At 40.2% G+C, this 15,175-nt stretch overlaps 1 protein-coding gene across 1 annotated transcript; it reads right to left on the bottom strand.

The window, feature by feature from the left end:
- Positions 1-58: 58 nt before the first annotated feature.
- Positions 59-10,178, bottom strand: CCN6 (cellular communication network factor 6). The gene is made up of 4 exons (XM_033867641.2): positions 9,875-10,178; positions 5,767-6,009; positions 2,307-2,500; positions 59-1,259 (listed from the first exon to the last, which is right to left on the bottom strand). Exons 1-4 carry the CDS (start codon positions 10,176-10,178, stop codon positions 978-980), a joined length of 1,023 nt encoding a protein of 340 aa, XP_033723532.1. The 3' UTR covers positions 59-977.
- Between the last annotated feature and the right edge of the window lie 4,997 nt (positions 10,179-15,175).

Genomic DNA, 15,175 nt, shown 5'->3' with positions numbered 1-15,175 from the left:
GCACCCCTTGCATTGGGAATGTGGAGTCTTAACCACTGAACTGCCAAAGAAGGCCCACTTGTCACTATTTATACAAGCAAACAGAACATTACTAAGCTTGATATCCTCTTTGAAACTTTGCAGTAAATGACTAATAGTCTAGTGAAAGTGTTCCAGTTACTATAAATCTCCAGTTTTAGTCTTCAACATTAATTTATCTTTAATCACAATTTATATTTAAAATTCATAGGTGATTTATCATTTAAGGAAGTAATTTTGAGCAACAATTTATTTTCAAGCCAGAAAAATCTGTTGGGTGCTTTCTTTAATGTTATTTTTTAAATTTCTTTCCTTTTCAGAGTAAGGATACTGCTCTTGGTCTTTATTTTGGAAATTAAGTTTTTTACAGTATTTGGTATAAAAATTTAGATTACAGTTGTCAACAGTGGCCAAAGAAGTTCCATTTTTTCCTTCCAAAAGAAATCTTAGTAAACTGATATTCAGGATAGAGCAATGGAAATAATAAATATATTTACAACTTAGTCTTATTCCTAGTTAAGATTTAATCTAGAAAATCTTGCTCACCCTATAATGATTATGTGATTGGAGCCTAGGCTGTATTGTCAAAGTACAGTTTTAAAACTTTAATATGCTTTTTATATAGCTTCAACAGATCATTTCAGATTATTTTATAGAATAAAATGTTCTCTTGTAAATTGTATAACGTTTCATTATGGAATATGTAGATGGAACCAAATACTTTTGTATTACATAATTATACACTTTAAGAGCTCAATTTTAAGGTTTTCGTATTTTACATATATTTTTAGGAGAACCTTTTTTAAAGCTTCCAATGCCTTAAATACTGTTATCTGAGAATTAGCTAGGCATTCTTACTGTTTTAAACCAATAAGGCAGATTTGCCACCCTTTTAAAACCATTTTAAATTTTGATGTAATGACATGATTGACCTTAACTTTTTCCCCATGTGCTTGGTTTTATAGGATCTTGATCTCAGAAAATATATCTCCTGGATCTCTGCAGTTTCTCTGACATACACAAGATGTAATCCACAGCATCTTCCATTTAAATGACCCTTCGTTTGGGCAATCAAACTGAATGGTAATCATTTTAGACTTGTTAGGGACACAGCATCTTTTATCCAAGCATATCCCACAGAAAGTGGGTTTGTAACTCTGAGTGCTTGAGCATCCGGAAAAGACAAATTTTTCAGCTTTGACGGGTTGGAAAGTAGGTTGGCATGTTTTTCCTTTGGGGATCTGAAAAGATATATAACGTTAAGAAGTCACTCTTTAAACTTGATTACAGTAGTTCAGAAAAGCGATACTTTGTGGACTATTACATAAATACACAGATATAATTTCAGGGCATTAATAGTTGCCATTTAGTGACATCCAGCCCTTTCTTTTCTGCCTTTAAAATCCCCTCTCACCAGAGGACCTAGGAAGTCCTCCCTGTGCTTCCTCCATCATATTATAGGACCCACTCCCCAATGTTTTTCTGCTATCTACCCTTGACTTAGTTCCACAATAAATGAAAATTTCTGTTTTATTTAATATTAAGGGCCAAGACTTAAATTCTCTAATATGGCTCAGACAGTTTTAAGTAGATGGATAGATGAATGAACATCTTAATCCCTTTGAAATTGTCAGCTTTCTAATAAATAGGATAGGGAATAACTTACTTAGGGATAAGATTGGTTTTGTAGCATTTCTAAAAATTACTCGAGACAGTCACAGAAGCAGGACCAGCTCTAGTTATCCCAAGCAATCTTAAGAGTATGTATTATTGTATCATAGTCCTTTGGCAAGTAGTAGCTAAGCAAAGCATTTTGGCAATAGTGTGGTTCCCTCTCCAAGTTGGTGATACATAAGATCAGAACTTCTCTGATGTTCCTAATGTTTTTATAATTATGATGTAGCAACCAAAATCTTTTATCAATTGCTCTGATTCCACTACATAAAATTAATATAGGAAAAAGAAGGTAGAATCTGAAAAGGATCCTCTCTGGAAAAACAATATACATGGTGGGGTGCCCCAACAAATCAGGCTGATCAAGACCCACACTAGTAAGCTGTTAACCTGTTGATTCTAGATACCCTAACATTACCTCTCTGCTTGGTGAAATTTTTCCCACAAAGGGCAGTTAATATCTGCTTTCCTCCAAGATAGTTTGACTTTAAGAGTTATAATGAAGTGGTTTTATTAATAAACACTTCCAAAACACACACATACATAGACACACACATACTTTTCAGGAGTTTCAATATTGAATTATCATGAAGTTAAATCTACTTAAACTTTACCTTTACTGTCTTTGATATATTACTGTCACAAGGCTGAATGTAGCACAGTCTTTTCTCATTTCTCATTTCACAGTTGCTGTTTTCATTGGTTACCCTATTAGATATGCCCATCCCACATGTTCTGGAGCAAGGGGTCCACTTCGTTGCTTGCACAAGACATTTTCTTTTCCAAATAAGTGGGAGATTCCTATAAGCTAAAATAAAGGAGGAGGGAGTGCATGTGTATAAATATATATGTATTCATGTAGGTAGATAATTTTTAATCATTATTTTTAAGCTAATAGTTAATAGATCTGAACTTTATATAAAGTAATTCAGAATAAAATAAGCTTATGGTCTAATTATTCTCTTTTTCCCACTCCCCAAATTATCTTTCAATCAAGTATTACAGTGCAGTATCTTAGGAGGAATAAAAATACTTTATCTTTGAAAAACTGAGTAAAGTACCCATTTGCTTCTTTCTGCGTAGCCCATCCTCTGAGTACTAAACAAGCTTATGCTTTGATGGATATCTGCCTTTTCCCTGGTTCTTGCCTCATGCTTGATGTTATTTTCAACAGATGTTGAAACAGACATCAGTAGGATTAGGGAATTCAAGATATTAATCAGAACAAGGTGGTCTTACTGTTAAATTTCGTGATGTTAAAATCTAAAATACAAAAGTTACATTTGAGAATTCAGCTATCAATGAGACCAGTTATTTTCTTCTCCACTTTTTAAAATCTAGTCTTTTAGAAAATTCTCTACGTTACACTGAACTAATCTAAATACTTATACTAAGTCATGAAAAATGTGCAATCCATTTTATTCACTCAGCTTAACTATTACATTCCCTATGGTATCAGGCCTATGGTATTCCCTCTGTTGTCTAGACATTTCATATCACTTCGGAATGCATGGACGGATCTATGGGTGAGTGGGTTGGATAGGCAGAGCCCCCCTCCACTGCCTGCAGCTTAGGAGAAACAAGGGAGGGGAAGGGGGTGAATAATGAAAATATAAAGAGTGCATAATAATTCTTCCATCTTGTAAATCCATGGGGAGCTTCCCTCTTGTTCTGCTCATGAATGAATCAGGCACTTGGTTCATTTTAAGCAAACTACTAATTGGTTCATTGTCTCAAAGCATTTCCTTCAGGTTAATATGCATCCTAAAGTGGGTGCTTTGGGAGTAAGGTGGAGATTTGAGTCTACAATTAACACAGCAAAATTCAGCCTACATTAAAATGTCAATTTAAAAAGGAACCACCCACCCCCCCTCAAAAAAATGCCTTCTTGATAGGGAAGATTCACTTTGAAGTATGTGCTATCTTTGAATAAAGTGATACTTTGATACTGTTGTCAGTGTTATTACAGTAGGATCTTGCCACTGCACACAGAACTGAGGGAGAGGAAGCAGAAAAATGGAGATACCTGGAAGGTAGACAACAGTTTAAAGACCTCAGCGCAGGAAGCAGGTTAAAAGCTTGGCATGCATCTGCAATAAATAAAGGTAGGTTAGATTATCATATTACCAAGAACCCCACTTAGAGTTAAGCCAAGAGCTGCAGTTCAGCAATTGCTTAACATTCATTAAAGGGCAAGAAAACTAGAAGAAATTTTCAAAGTACAAGTTCAGTGTTCGGTGAGCAGTGAGAAAAGCATAGGGGCATTATGTCATTGCATGCTTCCTGCTGACAAAGCAAAAGCTAGATTCCAACTGTAGACTGTCTGGAATTAAGTATATAAATTACTATCACAAATATATCTTAAAGTATGTGTGTGTCATTGTGCTCAACTTTGAAAGCAAACTCCTGTTTGGGCCCATAAGTACAGTTTCAAAGTTAAGCAGAGGAGAGACATTAGACTGAACATATACTTCGTTTTAAACATATCTAGGCCTATATTTTAATTACTAGAGCGCACTTGGGAGATTTTCTCATTTTCTGTAGCAAAGTACTGACCACTAAGAATGACCATCTGACGCCTCCTCCAACCAGGTTCCAACTGAATCCACTGAAACTGCTCTGACTTCACAAATGAGACCAACTTGACCGTGACCCAAAGGCCTGGCCTTGGGGACAACTGCTGTTCTACGGTGGTCTCACCAGGGAGGTTCACGCATGGGTTCTAAGAACTTAACACTGGGTCACCAAGATCCAATGCAGAAAATCAACTGTTCTTGTACATTTGTTAAAAAAAACAATTTGGCTTATATTTTCAAAACTTTTAGAGCATTAACAGTATCACGCGGTTAGCTGAAAACCACGGATGGTGAATGCCGATTTGCTGTAACCTGTTAAAGTTTTTTGAATTGGCATAATTGGAATCCCAGAGGATGTTCCTTTAAGAATTCGTTTTTAAAGATCTAAGACTCATTTCTCTGATTATAGTTGCTTTTATTAACTATCCACATAAGTGAATTTAGGAGTCTTTAGCATACATAAGTATTCCATATTTCCATGGCATCTTTCATTTACTAAGCTCCAAATTTCAAGAAAAAGGCATTCTTAATTTCTGGATGAAAGCACAGATGTGAATAATAACCAGGCAGCAATATTGCCCTTTTTGAGTCCTTCCTCACCTGTGCTTCATCTGCTGGCACTTTTGAAACTCCTGTCCCCAAAAAGCCTTGGCACCTAAATAAGGTGCTAGCTTAGAGCAGACCAAACTATAAGGTTTGTGAATATACTGATGCCAACTGTAAATGGCCAGGTGCTCCAGGTGAGTAATAAAGATTCTCATTACAAGTTTCTGACTACACACATACCTGGGTAACCTACTTAAAAATGCCTGTGTGCACATTTATTTAGAGAAGTTGGTAATTGTTAAGCTTCATTTTCAGTGAATGAAAGGGTAATTTTACATTAGTTTTATCTGTTTTTAGAAATGTTTACAAATCAATGTACCCTCAAATATTTTTGATCATAGCCTTCCATTTCTGCTTTTACCATATGGAAAAGTTGCCTTTGGAAATTTTTGGAACTGGATGGTTCATACTTCTTGCCCATAATAGAATAATACAGATAAAAGTTTTTCCAGGCCAGGGTACATGTGGATAATATTTGGTCAGTTTGCCTGAGAAGAGGTTAAATGGAAATAAGTAGAGGTAGTAAGAGTTTTCCTGACCTAGTAGAGCTTTCAAAAACTGGAATATTTGGGGAGTTCCCTAGTGATCTAGTGGTTAGGATTCAGTGCTGTCTCTGCCGTCGCGTGGGTTCAATCCCTGGTCAGGGAACTGAAATCCCATGAGCTGCGCGGCCAAAAGAAAAGGAAAAACTCTAAAACATCATAAAGTTCCCTTTACAGGTACTCAGAGCATACCTGCCTGAGGTAGAGACTGAGCATGGTGGCACACTCAAACTAAATCTCACACTGATCACCAATCAGTAAGTACCTCCTTAGTTCCTGTGGTACATAAAAGGAACATGGAAGAAAACCAGGCGAAGTCATACATGAGAGACAGTTCTACTTATGAGTACCTGGCATTGTTTTGTAGCTTGTTGACAGCTGCTGTTGTGATGACCCCAGGCCACATTTTGACTGATCAGTCTTCTTTCCACCTTTAGCCCTAGAGCAGTGCCTGTCAGCCGGCTTTGGTATGAACAGAGGTGTGCATCCAATGGCCCCACTCACACAGAGGCAGCTAAACAGGGGATTGGGCTGAAACACTTGGCCATTATGATAATGTACCCTGTTGAACTCACATCCCACAGCTACAAGATCTGAAAAGAGAGAAGAGCAAAATCACCAAAGAAGCCATAACTGATAGTCTAGACTTCCAGTTATAAACCACAGAGGAAATAGCTATCTCCTTTATGAAATATAGTTCTCAATTTTTTAGGCCACATGTGAAACCTCCTTCACAGAACATCTGTATAAAGTGAAAATGAGGGCTTCCCTGGTGGCACAGTGGTTTAGAGTCCACCTGCCGATGCAGGGGACACGGGTTCGTGCCCCGGTCCGGGAAGATCCCACATGCCACGGAGCAGCTGGGCGCGTGAGCCATGGCCACTGAGCCTGCGCATCCGGAGCCTGTGCTCCGCAACGGGAGAGACCACAGCAGTGAGAGGCCCGCATACCGCAAAAAAAAAAAAAAAGTGAAAATTAGACATTTTCATTATATCGTAGATTATCAGCCCTGAGTAGTCACCTTCAAAATTAAGACCCTGTTCCCTGTTCTTGAGTAAAGTTAATAAAAAATCACTATGAGTATAGAACTGGGATAATGACTGTAAACCTCAGAGCTGGGTTGATGGCTGGTGAGACAGATATCCCCAGATGCCCAACAGGCTAGGATATATTCCTAGGGAGTTAGGATAAGTGAATGGGTGAAGAAATCATAAATTGTTCACAATACTGCACAGTAGCTGATGACCTTTCACAGAACTGGAAGGTCAAAACCTTTTCAGAATACTAAGATGTGACCGACTTCACTGTGTTGACATTTGTGCTGATGGTGCAAAAGCAGCAGTGGCTAAAACTGCTGCTGACACTTCAGCGTGAATCAAACTGTACAGGTTAGTCACTATTTTTCCTTGCCATACACTTGTACATAAACGTACTGTTTTTTAAAGTTCTTAGTTCTACCTAAGAATGTCCTTAATGACACAGTAAAAATTACTAATTTTATTAAATCTGAGTGATCAAATATACATGTCTTTTTAATATTCTGTGTGACAAAACAGGAAGTGACATAGAGCCTTTCTCTAGATAGTGTACCAAAGTACAATAGTTATCTCGAGGAAAAGCACCTATGTTATTGTTTGGGTTGTGGGCCGAAGTAACCACTTTTTTAGTGGTAATTTCCCCTGAAGAGATGCTTGACGGATACCTCATGGTTATTCAGACTTGGGTATTTGGCAGACATTTTCTTGAAAATCAACGAAACGAGCCTGTCACTTCAAGGAAAACAACTGACAGTACTTGTTGCCAGTAACAGAATTTAAGCTTTTGAGCAAAAATTAGAATTTTGGAAAACTTGTGTCCACCACTGAGATCTTTATAGCTACCCAATATGTAGACTTTTCTGAAAATTTTGGTACTAACTAATGTGATTTTTTAAAATATCCATATAACCCATTGCTCCAAACTGGTATTTTCCAAATGACCAGTGATGGTATTACAAAATTATACTTGAGGAAAAGCCCCATTCCAAGTGGGTCTTTGAATAGAGGAAAGTATTTTAATGTCACAGAGTCTGAAAAGGTCATTGATTTGGTTTCCGATTCCACACAATTAGCAGTGATGCAGCGAATTTTTAAGAAACTCCACTTCTCAAGTTTTAATATAATATGAAAAAAGAATATTCACAATTATCTGAAAAGTCTGTTAAAATATTCCTTCCTTTTCCAACAACGTATCTGTGTGAGGCTGGAATCCCTTCATATATTCCAAACTAAAACAACATATAGCAATATATTGAATGCAGAAGCAGATGTAAGAATCTATCTTCTGTTAAGCTAGGCATTAGAGAGATCTGCAAAAATGTAAAACAATTCCACTTCCACTCTTCTCTAATTTCTTTGTTTTTAAAGTAAAATTTTTTCACAAATAATATATTATTAATTTGCAATGGGTTTGTTATTTTTAAACGTATTAGTAAATATTTTTAAATTTCTAATCCATTAAATACTAAGAGGTAACTCACATAAACAAAAGCTCTTTGGTTCCTCATTAATTTCTAAGACTAAAGGGATCCTCAGACCAAAAAAAAGTTTAAAAACCATTGTTCTATAATGATGAATCAGCACATTCTCTGTAAAGTTATATCTTAAGCCTTTATAGACCATTCGGTCTCTGTTGCAACTACTAGACCCTGCTATTGTAGAGCAGCCACAGACTATATGTAACTGAACTGGTGTGGCTGTTCTCTGATAAAACATTATTTACAGAAACAGACTGTGGGGCGGATTTGGTCCCTGAGCCATAGTTTGTCACCCCAGTTATAGATCATCCCCACCCCCATCCTCATGGCTGTGCTCTGTTACAATACTCATCACACTGTACATAAAATTACTTGTGGAAAGATCTGTCTGACACAATAAACTCTGACTCCGCGAGGGCAGGACCTGTATCTCTTTTTTCCCTGTTGTGTCCCCACCTGCTGGTCATAGTGTCTAGCTCAGTAGTGGATGCTCACTAAGTGTTTGTTAGGTTAATGAAATACCTTGCCTGGCACTGTTTGGGAGAAAGGGGTATCCTGAATGCCAGAGTCTGATAGGTCACGTTTTTCCTGTTGAATTTCCATAAGTAATAGCTAACATTTTTGAGAATTTACTACATACCAGATATTGTGTCAGGTGTTTTGGGTTTTGTGTCTTCATTTCATTTGATCCTGCTAACAACTATAAAATAGGAAGTACATATAATATAACTGAGGCACAGAGAGGTTAAGCAACTTGATCAAGGTCACTCAGCAGACAGAACTCAGAATTTGAACCCAGAGCCTACATTCCTAACCAATACACAATAGTCAAGTGCTGACAGGGGCATCAGGCTATCAACTTGAACTGTTCCACACATTCAGTCCAACTCCAGAGATGTGCTCTCATTCCATACTTACAACCAAACTTCTGCTAGTAGTTTTCCTTCCCACTTAGACTTTTCTACAGAGTAACTTAACCACCCAGCTGACATGAGTATTTCTCTTCCCTTAGAAATTTTTTTTTTAATCCTCAATAAATCGGTATCCTGAATTATTGTCAAGGCATAGGTTTAGATGGTCTCAAGCAGTCTCCAGAGCTGAGGCCCATAAAGCTGAGGGTCCTGTTGTGATGTGGGGTGCCCCTACCTTCTATTTACAAATGTGCCTCAGTAAAACGTACAGTAACTTGGGCTTCCCTGGTGGTGCAGTGGTTAAGAATCCGTCTGCCAATGCAGGCAATGCAGGCCCTGGTCCGGGAAGATCCCACAAGCTGTGGAGCAACTAAGCCCGTGCGCCACAGCCACTGAGCCTGCCCTCTAGAGCCTGCGAGCTCTAGGCCGTGCTCCACAGCAAGAGAAGCCACCGCAGTGAGAAGCCCGCTCACCGCCACGAAGAGTAGCCCCCGCTCGCTGCAACTAGAGAAAGCCCGTGTGCAGCAATGAAGACCCAACGCAGCCAAAAATAAAATAAAATAAATTTTTAAAGTACAGTAACTTGACGGTTAGTTGGGAAGACTGAGATTAAAGCTGTATGTCTGAATACTAGATATACATCCTTACATTTTAAAAAAGATTATTTTTTAGTCACAGAGAAGGTTGAATTCAGATTGCTTCTGACAGTAGTAACAAAAGCTGTCATTTGTGGCACTTTAATGAGTCAGGCCGTTTACATAATTTCTCCTATTTTTATCATTAAAAGCAATTACCTGAGAAGAACTGCAAGATCATTTCAGTGCAATAAAAGTAACAGGTTTCTGAATGTGTGTGTAACATCTGCTCATTTCACATGGTGTCCAATATGAGAAGGCTAGTCTCACTGGTGCATGGAAACTAAACCCATCTCTTATTTAGTCACATTAAGCTGATTATTCCAAAGTAACAAGTGCAGGCAAAAATCCTGTCTAGACTCCACATTCGCCAGCCAGTGCAGAAGGAAACACTTACATGCACACACTCCAGTCTCGTACGTAGGCCCGTCTGCTGAGTAGTCACAGTACAGCCCTTTGTGGGGGTCGCAGAGGTCAGCTTCGTTGCAGGTGTCCCCTGGTTGCCTGGCACAGATTTTACAGCATCCACAGCCATCCCTCACCAGGCTCACTCCAGGAGGGCAGCTGGGCTTCTGGCGAGCGCACTGACAGGGCCAGTGACAAAACTGTTGACGATGGTGCACTTCTGCTACCTCACCAGGCCTTCCTTCGGGCGCCGTGTCTACCAGCCCAGTGCCCTGGGCCCTGCAGTAGAACTTCATTTGACAACAAAGGTGATGTTAGAAATGGTTCCTCAAACTAATTTCAGAGGTCTTCTGGAAATAGATTTCCCCCAGAGTACGAGAATATAGTGTGGTGAATTGTAATAATAATAGAATCTACCAGTATTTGACATGATCACTCGCTCCTTAAACTTTTCTGCGCTCAGCTTCCAACACATGACTCTTTCTCCTCCTATCTCACTGATGGCTCCTTCTCAGTCTCCTCTGCTAGTTTCTTCTCATCATCTTCATCTCTAAACACTGAAACCCCCTGTGGGTAAAGACCTCTGAAGTAACTTCCCTCATTGCATCTCATATCTCCACCCAGGCCTCTCTTCTGAACTCAAACTGCCTACTTAACAGATCTCCACTTAGATATTTGACACGCATAGCAAACTTCACATGACCAAAAACAAACTCCCAATTCTCCCCTCCAATCTACTCTTCCTTACAAGAGAAGGAGAGAGGCAGGTGTGTCAGAGAAGATGTGATGCTAGAAGCAGAGGTAACACGATGCTTCTGCTGAAGGGGGGCGTCACAAGCCAAGGAATGCAGGCAGCTTATAAAGGCTGGAAAAGGCAAAGGACAGATCCTCCCCTAGACTCCCCAGAAGGAACACACAGCCCTGCCTTGATTTTAGCTGTTTCCAGACTACAGATGCCAGAACTGTAAGATAACAAATCTGTGCTGTTTGAAGACTGTAGCAATTTATTCAGTAGCAATAGGAAACAATACACCCCATTTTACAAGGGAGGACTATGGGGCTCTGATTGCTTAACCTACTCCAGGTCGCATATCAAGTAAGTGGAAGAAGAGGGACTTACACCATGCAGGCAGCTTCCAGAGCCTGAGCTCTCAATCCTTACCTTCCTCCCTTCCCCAGGCCAGGTCTTGCCACCAACCAGCTTTGATATTGAACAGATCACTGAATCTCTGCGTCTGTTTTTCCTCTCTAGCCCAGACTCTCCCCCTGAGCTCACAACTAACTCATTCATCTCTTCGGGGTATATCCCACTTTGATGTCCCACAAGCACCTCACTTTCTCCCTCCCCACAAGAAACTGCTCTCAGCTAGTCCCCATTTTAGTGAATGGTGGCATCATCCCCTGAGTTCCCCAAGCCAGGAAGCTGAGATCAACCTCACCTGTTCCATCTCCTTCATCCCTCACACCCGAAGGTCAGCGACCTGCAGCACAACGTTCAGGGCCCTCCTCATCTCTTGCATTCCTTAGATGCCTTAGCTTCTAGCGAGTGAAAGTGCCTGCGGTTCCCTGCATATCTGAGGCTGTTCCTTCTACCTGTAACCTTCTTCACCTGCCCCCACTCCTTCCCTGAGTTACCACCTTCTCCAGAAGACTTTCTATAACCTCTCCATGCTCCCTTTTACCTGTCGGTGTACTGAAGTTAGTGTATAAGTGCCTGTCTTCTCCACTCACCCTAAAGCTACCCAACCACAGGGAGTTGAGGTTCACTTGCTGGTGTACAAGTGGCACTTAGCACAGTGCCTGGCAAGTAATTTCTGTAATTAACTCTCAATTTTTATCTGATGGAACTGAAGGCAGTTGGACTGATACAGACATGCTAAACCTCTTTCCAACTCAAAAACCCTACATTTAAGGGACACCAAGTGGGGAAAGCGGTTGGGGGGGATGAATTGGGGGATTGGGATTGACATATATACACTAATATGTATAAAATAGATAGCTAATATAAAAAAAGAAAAAGTTTGGACAATGAAAGAGAGTCAGAATCAGAAAAAAAACAAAAACAACCCTACATTTAAAACTATCTGTTTGAAATTCCACCATTAAATCTTAAGCCTTTTTTTTTGCGCAGGCTCAGCGGCCATGGGTCATGGGCCCAGCCGCTCCGCGGCATGTGGGATCCTCCCGGACCGGGGCACGAACCCGCGTCCCCTGCATCGGCAGGAGGACTCTCAACCACTGCGCCACCAGGGAAGCCCAGCCTTTTTTCTTACCACTGATGAGACATGTATTCCCCAGAGTAACACTTTCAGCTACTATTTGAGTTGAATATACCACGTGAGAATAGACTTTGAGGATACAGTGCTGGGCTTCTGAAGGACGAGGAGGAACAATGGAAATCCCGAATGCAGGGGGGCAGAATATCAAGGCTACACGTAGCGAGCGCCTGCTTCGCATTCTTGCCCAGGTTCAGACGTGGTTACCAGGGACCCCTTGCCGGGTTCGGCGGCCTCTCAGCTGAGCTCATGTTCATGAACTTTCCGTCCTCCCCTCTCTAAGGTGTTGGACTCTCAATTCTTGGCTTTCATGACACCAGCCCCACACCCCTGCCCAGTTCTACCCCTACCTCTGGACATACTTTCTCAATCTCCTTTGCAGGCTCCTGTTACCCTGCATTTGACTTAGATCTAAGCTCACTGGTGTTTCGTGACCTTAATGTATTGCTGTTCTCACCCTGCACACTGTCTCTTGACCATCTCATCAACACCCTTGCCGTCATTTTTGACCCTATGCAGCTTCAAATATAAATTTCCATCCAGGACTGCCACGCTGAGTGCAGACCCATATAGCTGGCTGCCTACCGGACGTCTCCACTAGAACGTCCTACAGGAAAAACTCACGTCCCAAACTCAACATTGCCCCACCCACCCGAGACAGCTTCTCCATACCCTGGAGATAGGAAGCTAGGAGTCGTCCAGGTCATCTTCCTCTCCCTCACCTCCCATAGTCATTTAACAACTAATCCTGCTTATCATCCTTATAGCCCTAAAACTAGTCACTCTTCCCTCATTTTCACTGCTACCAAGTATTACTTCAGTAAGTTCCTAACCAGTCTCCCTCCCTCAAGAATGACTTCAACAAATCTAACACATCACTGCTTTAAGGATCTCTTAAAAAACATATCTGTTGGTCCCCAGCATCTCCACACAAAAAAACAAAACAAAACAAAAAACACTGTATCTAGTTCTGTAAAAAATGCCATTGGTAATTTGACAGGGATTGCATTGAATCTGTAGATTGCCTTGGGTAGTATAGTCATTTTCACAATATTGATTCTTCCAATCCAAGAACATGGTATATCTCTCCATCTATTTGTATCATCTTTAATTTCTTTCATGAGTGTCTTATAGTTTTCTGCATACAGGTCTTTTGTCTCCCTAGGTAGGTTTATTCCTAGGTATTTTATTCTTTTTGTTGCAGTGGTAAAGGGGAGTGTTTCCTTAGTTTCTCTTTCAGATTTTTCATCATTCATGTATAGGAATGCAAGAGATTTCTGTGCATTAATTTTGCATCCTGCAACTTTACCAAATTCATTGATTAGCTCTAGTAGTTTTCTGGTGGCATCTTTAGGATTCTCTATGTATAGTATCATGTCATCTGCAAACAGTGACAGTTTTACGTCTTCCTTTCCAATTCGTATACCTTTTATTTCTTTTTCTTCTCTGATTGCTGTGGCTAGGATTTCCAAAACTATGTTGAATAATAGTGATGAAAGTGGACATCATTGTCTTCTTCCTGATCTTAGAGGAAATGCTTTCAGTTTTTCACCATTGAGAATGATGTTTGCTGTGGGTTTGTTGTATATGGACTCTATTATGTTGAGGTAGGTTCCCTCTATGCCCACTTTCTGGAGAGTTTTTATAATAAATTGGTGTTGAATTTTGTCAAAAGCTTTTTCTGCATCTATTGAGATGATCGTATGGTTTCTATTCTTCAGTTTGTTACTATGGTGTATCACATTGATTGATTTGTGTATATTGAAGAATCCTTGCATCCCTGGTATAAATCCCACTCGATCATTGTGTATGATCCTTTTAATGTGTTGTTGGATTCTGTTTGCTAGTATTTTGTTGAGGATTTTTGCATCTATATTCATCAATGATATTGGTCTGTAATTTTCTTTTTTTGTAGTATCTTTGTCTGGTTTTGGTATCAGGGTGATGGTGGCCTCATAGAATGAGTTTGGGAGTGTTCTTTCCCTCTTCAGTTTTTTGGAAGAGCTTGAGAAGGATGGGAGTTACCTCTTCTTTAAATGTTTGATATAATTCACAAATAAAATTTGTATGGACACACAAAAGACCCCAAATAGCCAAAGCAGTCTTGAGGGAAAGAAAAAGAGCTGGAAGAATCAGACTCCCTAACTTCAGACTATACTACAAAGCTACAGTAATCAAGACAATATGGTACTGGCACAAAAACAGAAAGATAGATCAATGGAACAGGATAGAAAGCCCAGAGATAAACCCACACACCTATCGTCAAATAATCTATCACAAAGGAGGCAAGGATATACAATGGAGAAAAGACACTCTCTTAAATAAGTGGTGCTAGGAAAACTGGACAGCAACATGGAAAAGAATGAAATTAGAACACTCCCTAACACCATACACAAAAATAAACTCAAAATGGATTAGAGACCTAAATGTAAGTCTGGACACTATAAAACTCTCAGAGGAAAACATATGAAGAACACTCTTTGACATAAATCACAGCAAGATCTTTTTTGATCCACCTCCTACAATAATGGAAATAAAAACAAAAATAAACAAATGGGACCTACTGAAACTTCAAACCTTTTGCAAAGCAAAGGAAACTACAAACAAGACGAAAAGACAACCCTCAGAATGGGAGAAAATATTTGCAAACGAATCAATGCACAAAGAATTAATCTCGATCACTTCCGGGAAGATGGCAGAAGAGTAAGACGTGGAGATCACCTTCCTCCCCACAGATACACCAGAAATACATCTACACGTGGAATAACTCCTACAGAACACCTACTGAACACTGGCAGACGACCTCAGACCTCCCAAAAGGCAAGAAACCCCCCACGTACCTGGGTAGGAAAAAGAAAAAAGATAGGTACGGGACCTGCACCAGTGGGAGGGAGCTGTGAAGGAGGAAAGGTTTCCACACACTAGGAAGCCCCTTCGCGGGTGGAGACCACGGGTGGCGGAGGGGGAAGCTTCGGAGCCGCGGAGGAGAGCACAGCAACAGGGGTGCGTGGGGCAAA

Source organism: Tursiops truncatus, chromosome 12 (assembly GCF_011762595.2).
Source record: "Tursiops truncatus isolate mTurTru1 chromosome 12, mTurTru1.mat.Y, whole genome shotgun sequence".
NCBI lineage: Eukaryota > Metazoa > Chordata > Mammalia > Artiodactyla > Delphinidae > Tursiops > Tursiops truncatus.
Note: the sequence above shows the minus strand (reverse complement) of the source record. Positions and strands in the feature narration are given on the sequence as shown.

Bases quoted from the DNA above. Each gene is read 5' to 3' on its own strand.
- CCN6 (XM_033867641.2), bottom strand. From the start codon at position 10,178: ATGAAGTTCTACTGCAGGGCCCAGGGCACTGGGCTGGTAGACACGGCG. The intron at 6,010-9,874 runs GTAAGTGTTTCC...CTCTCTTTTCAG, and splicing joins CGAGACTGGAGTGTGTGCAT to ATCTTGTAGCTGTGGGATGT. The intron at 2,501-5,766 runs GTACTCATAAGT...CCTTTATTTTAG, and splicing joins AAGCTACAAAACAATGCCAG to CTTATAGGAATCTCCCACTT.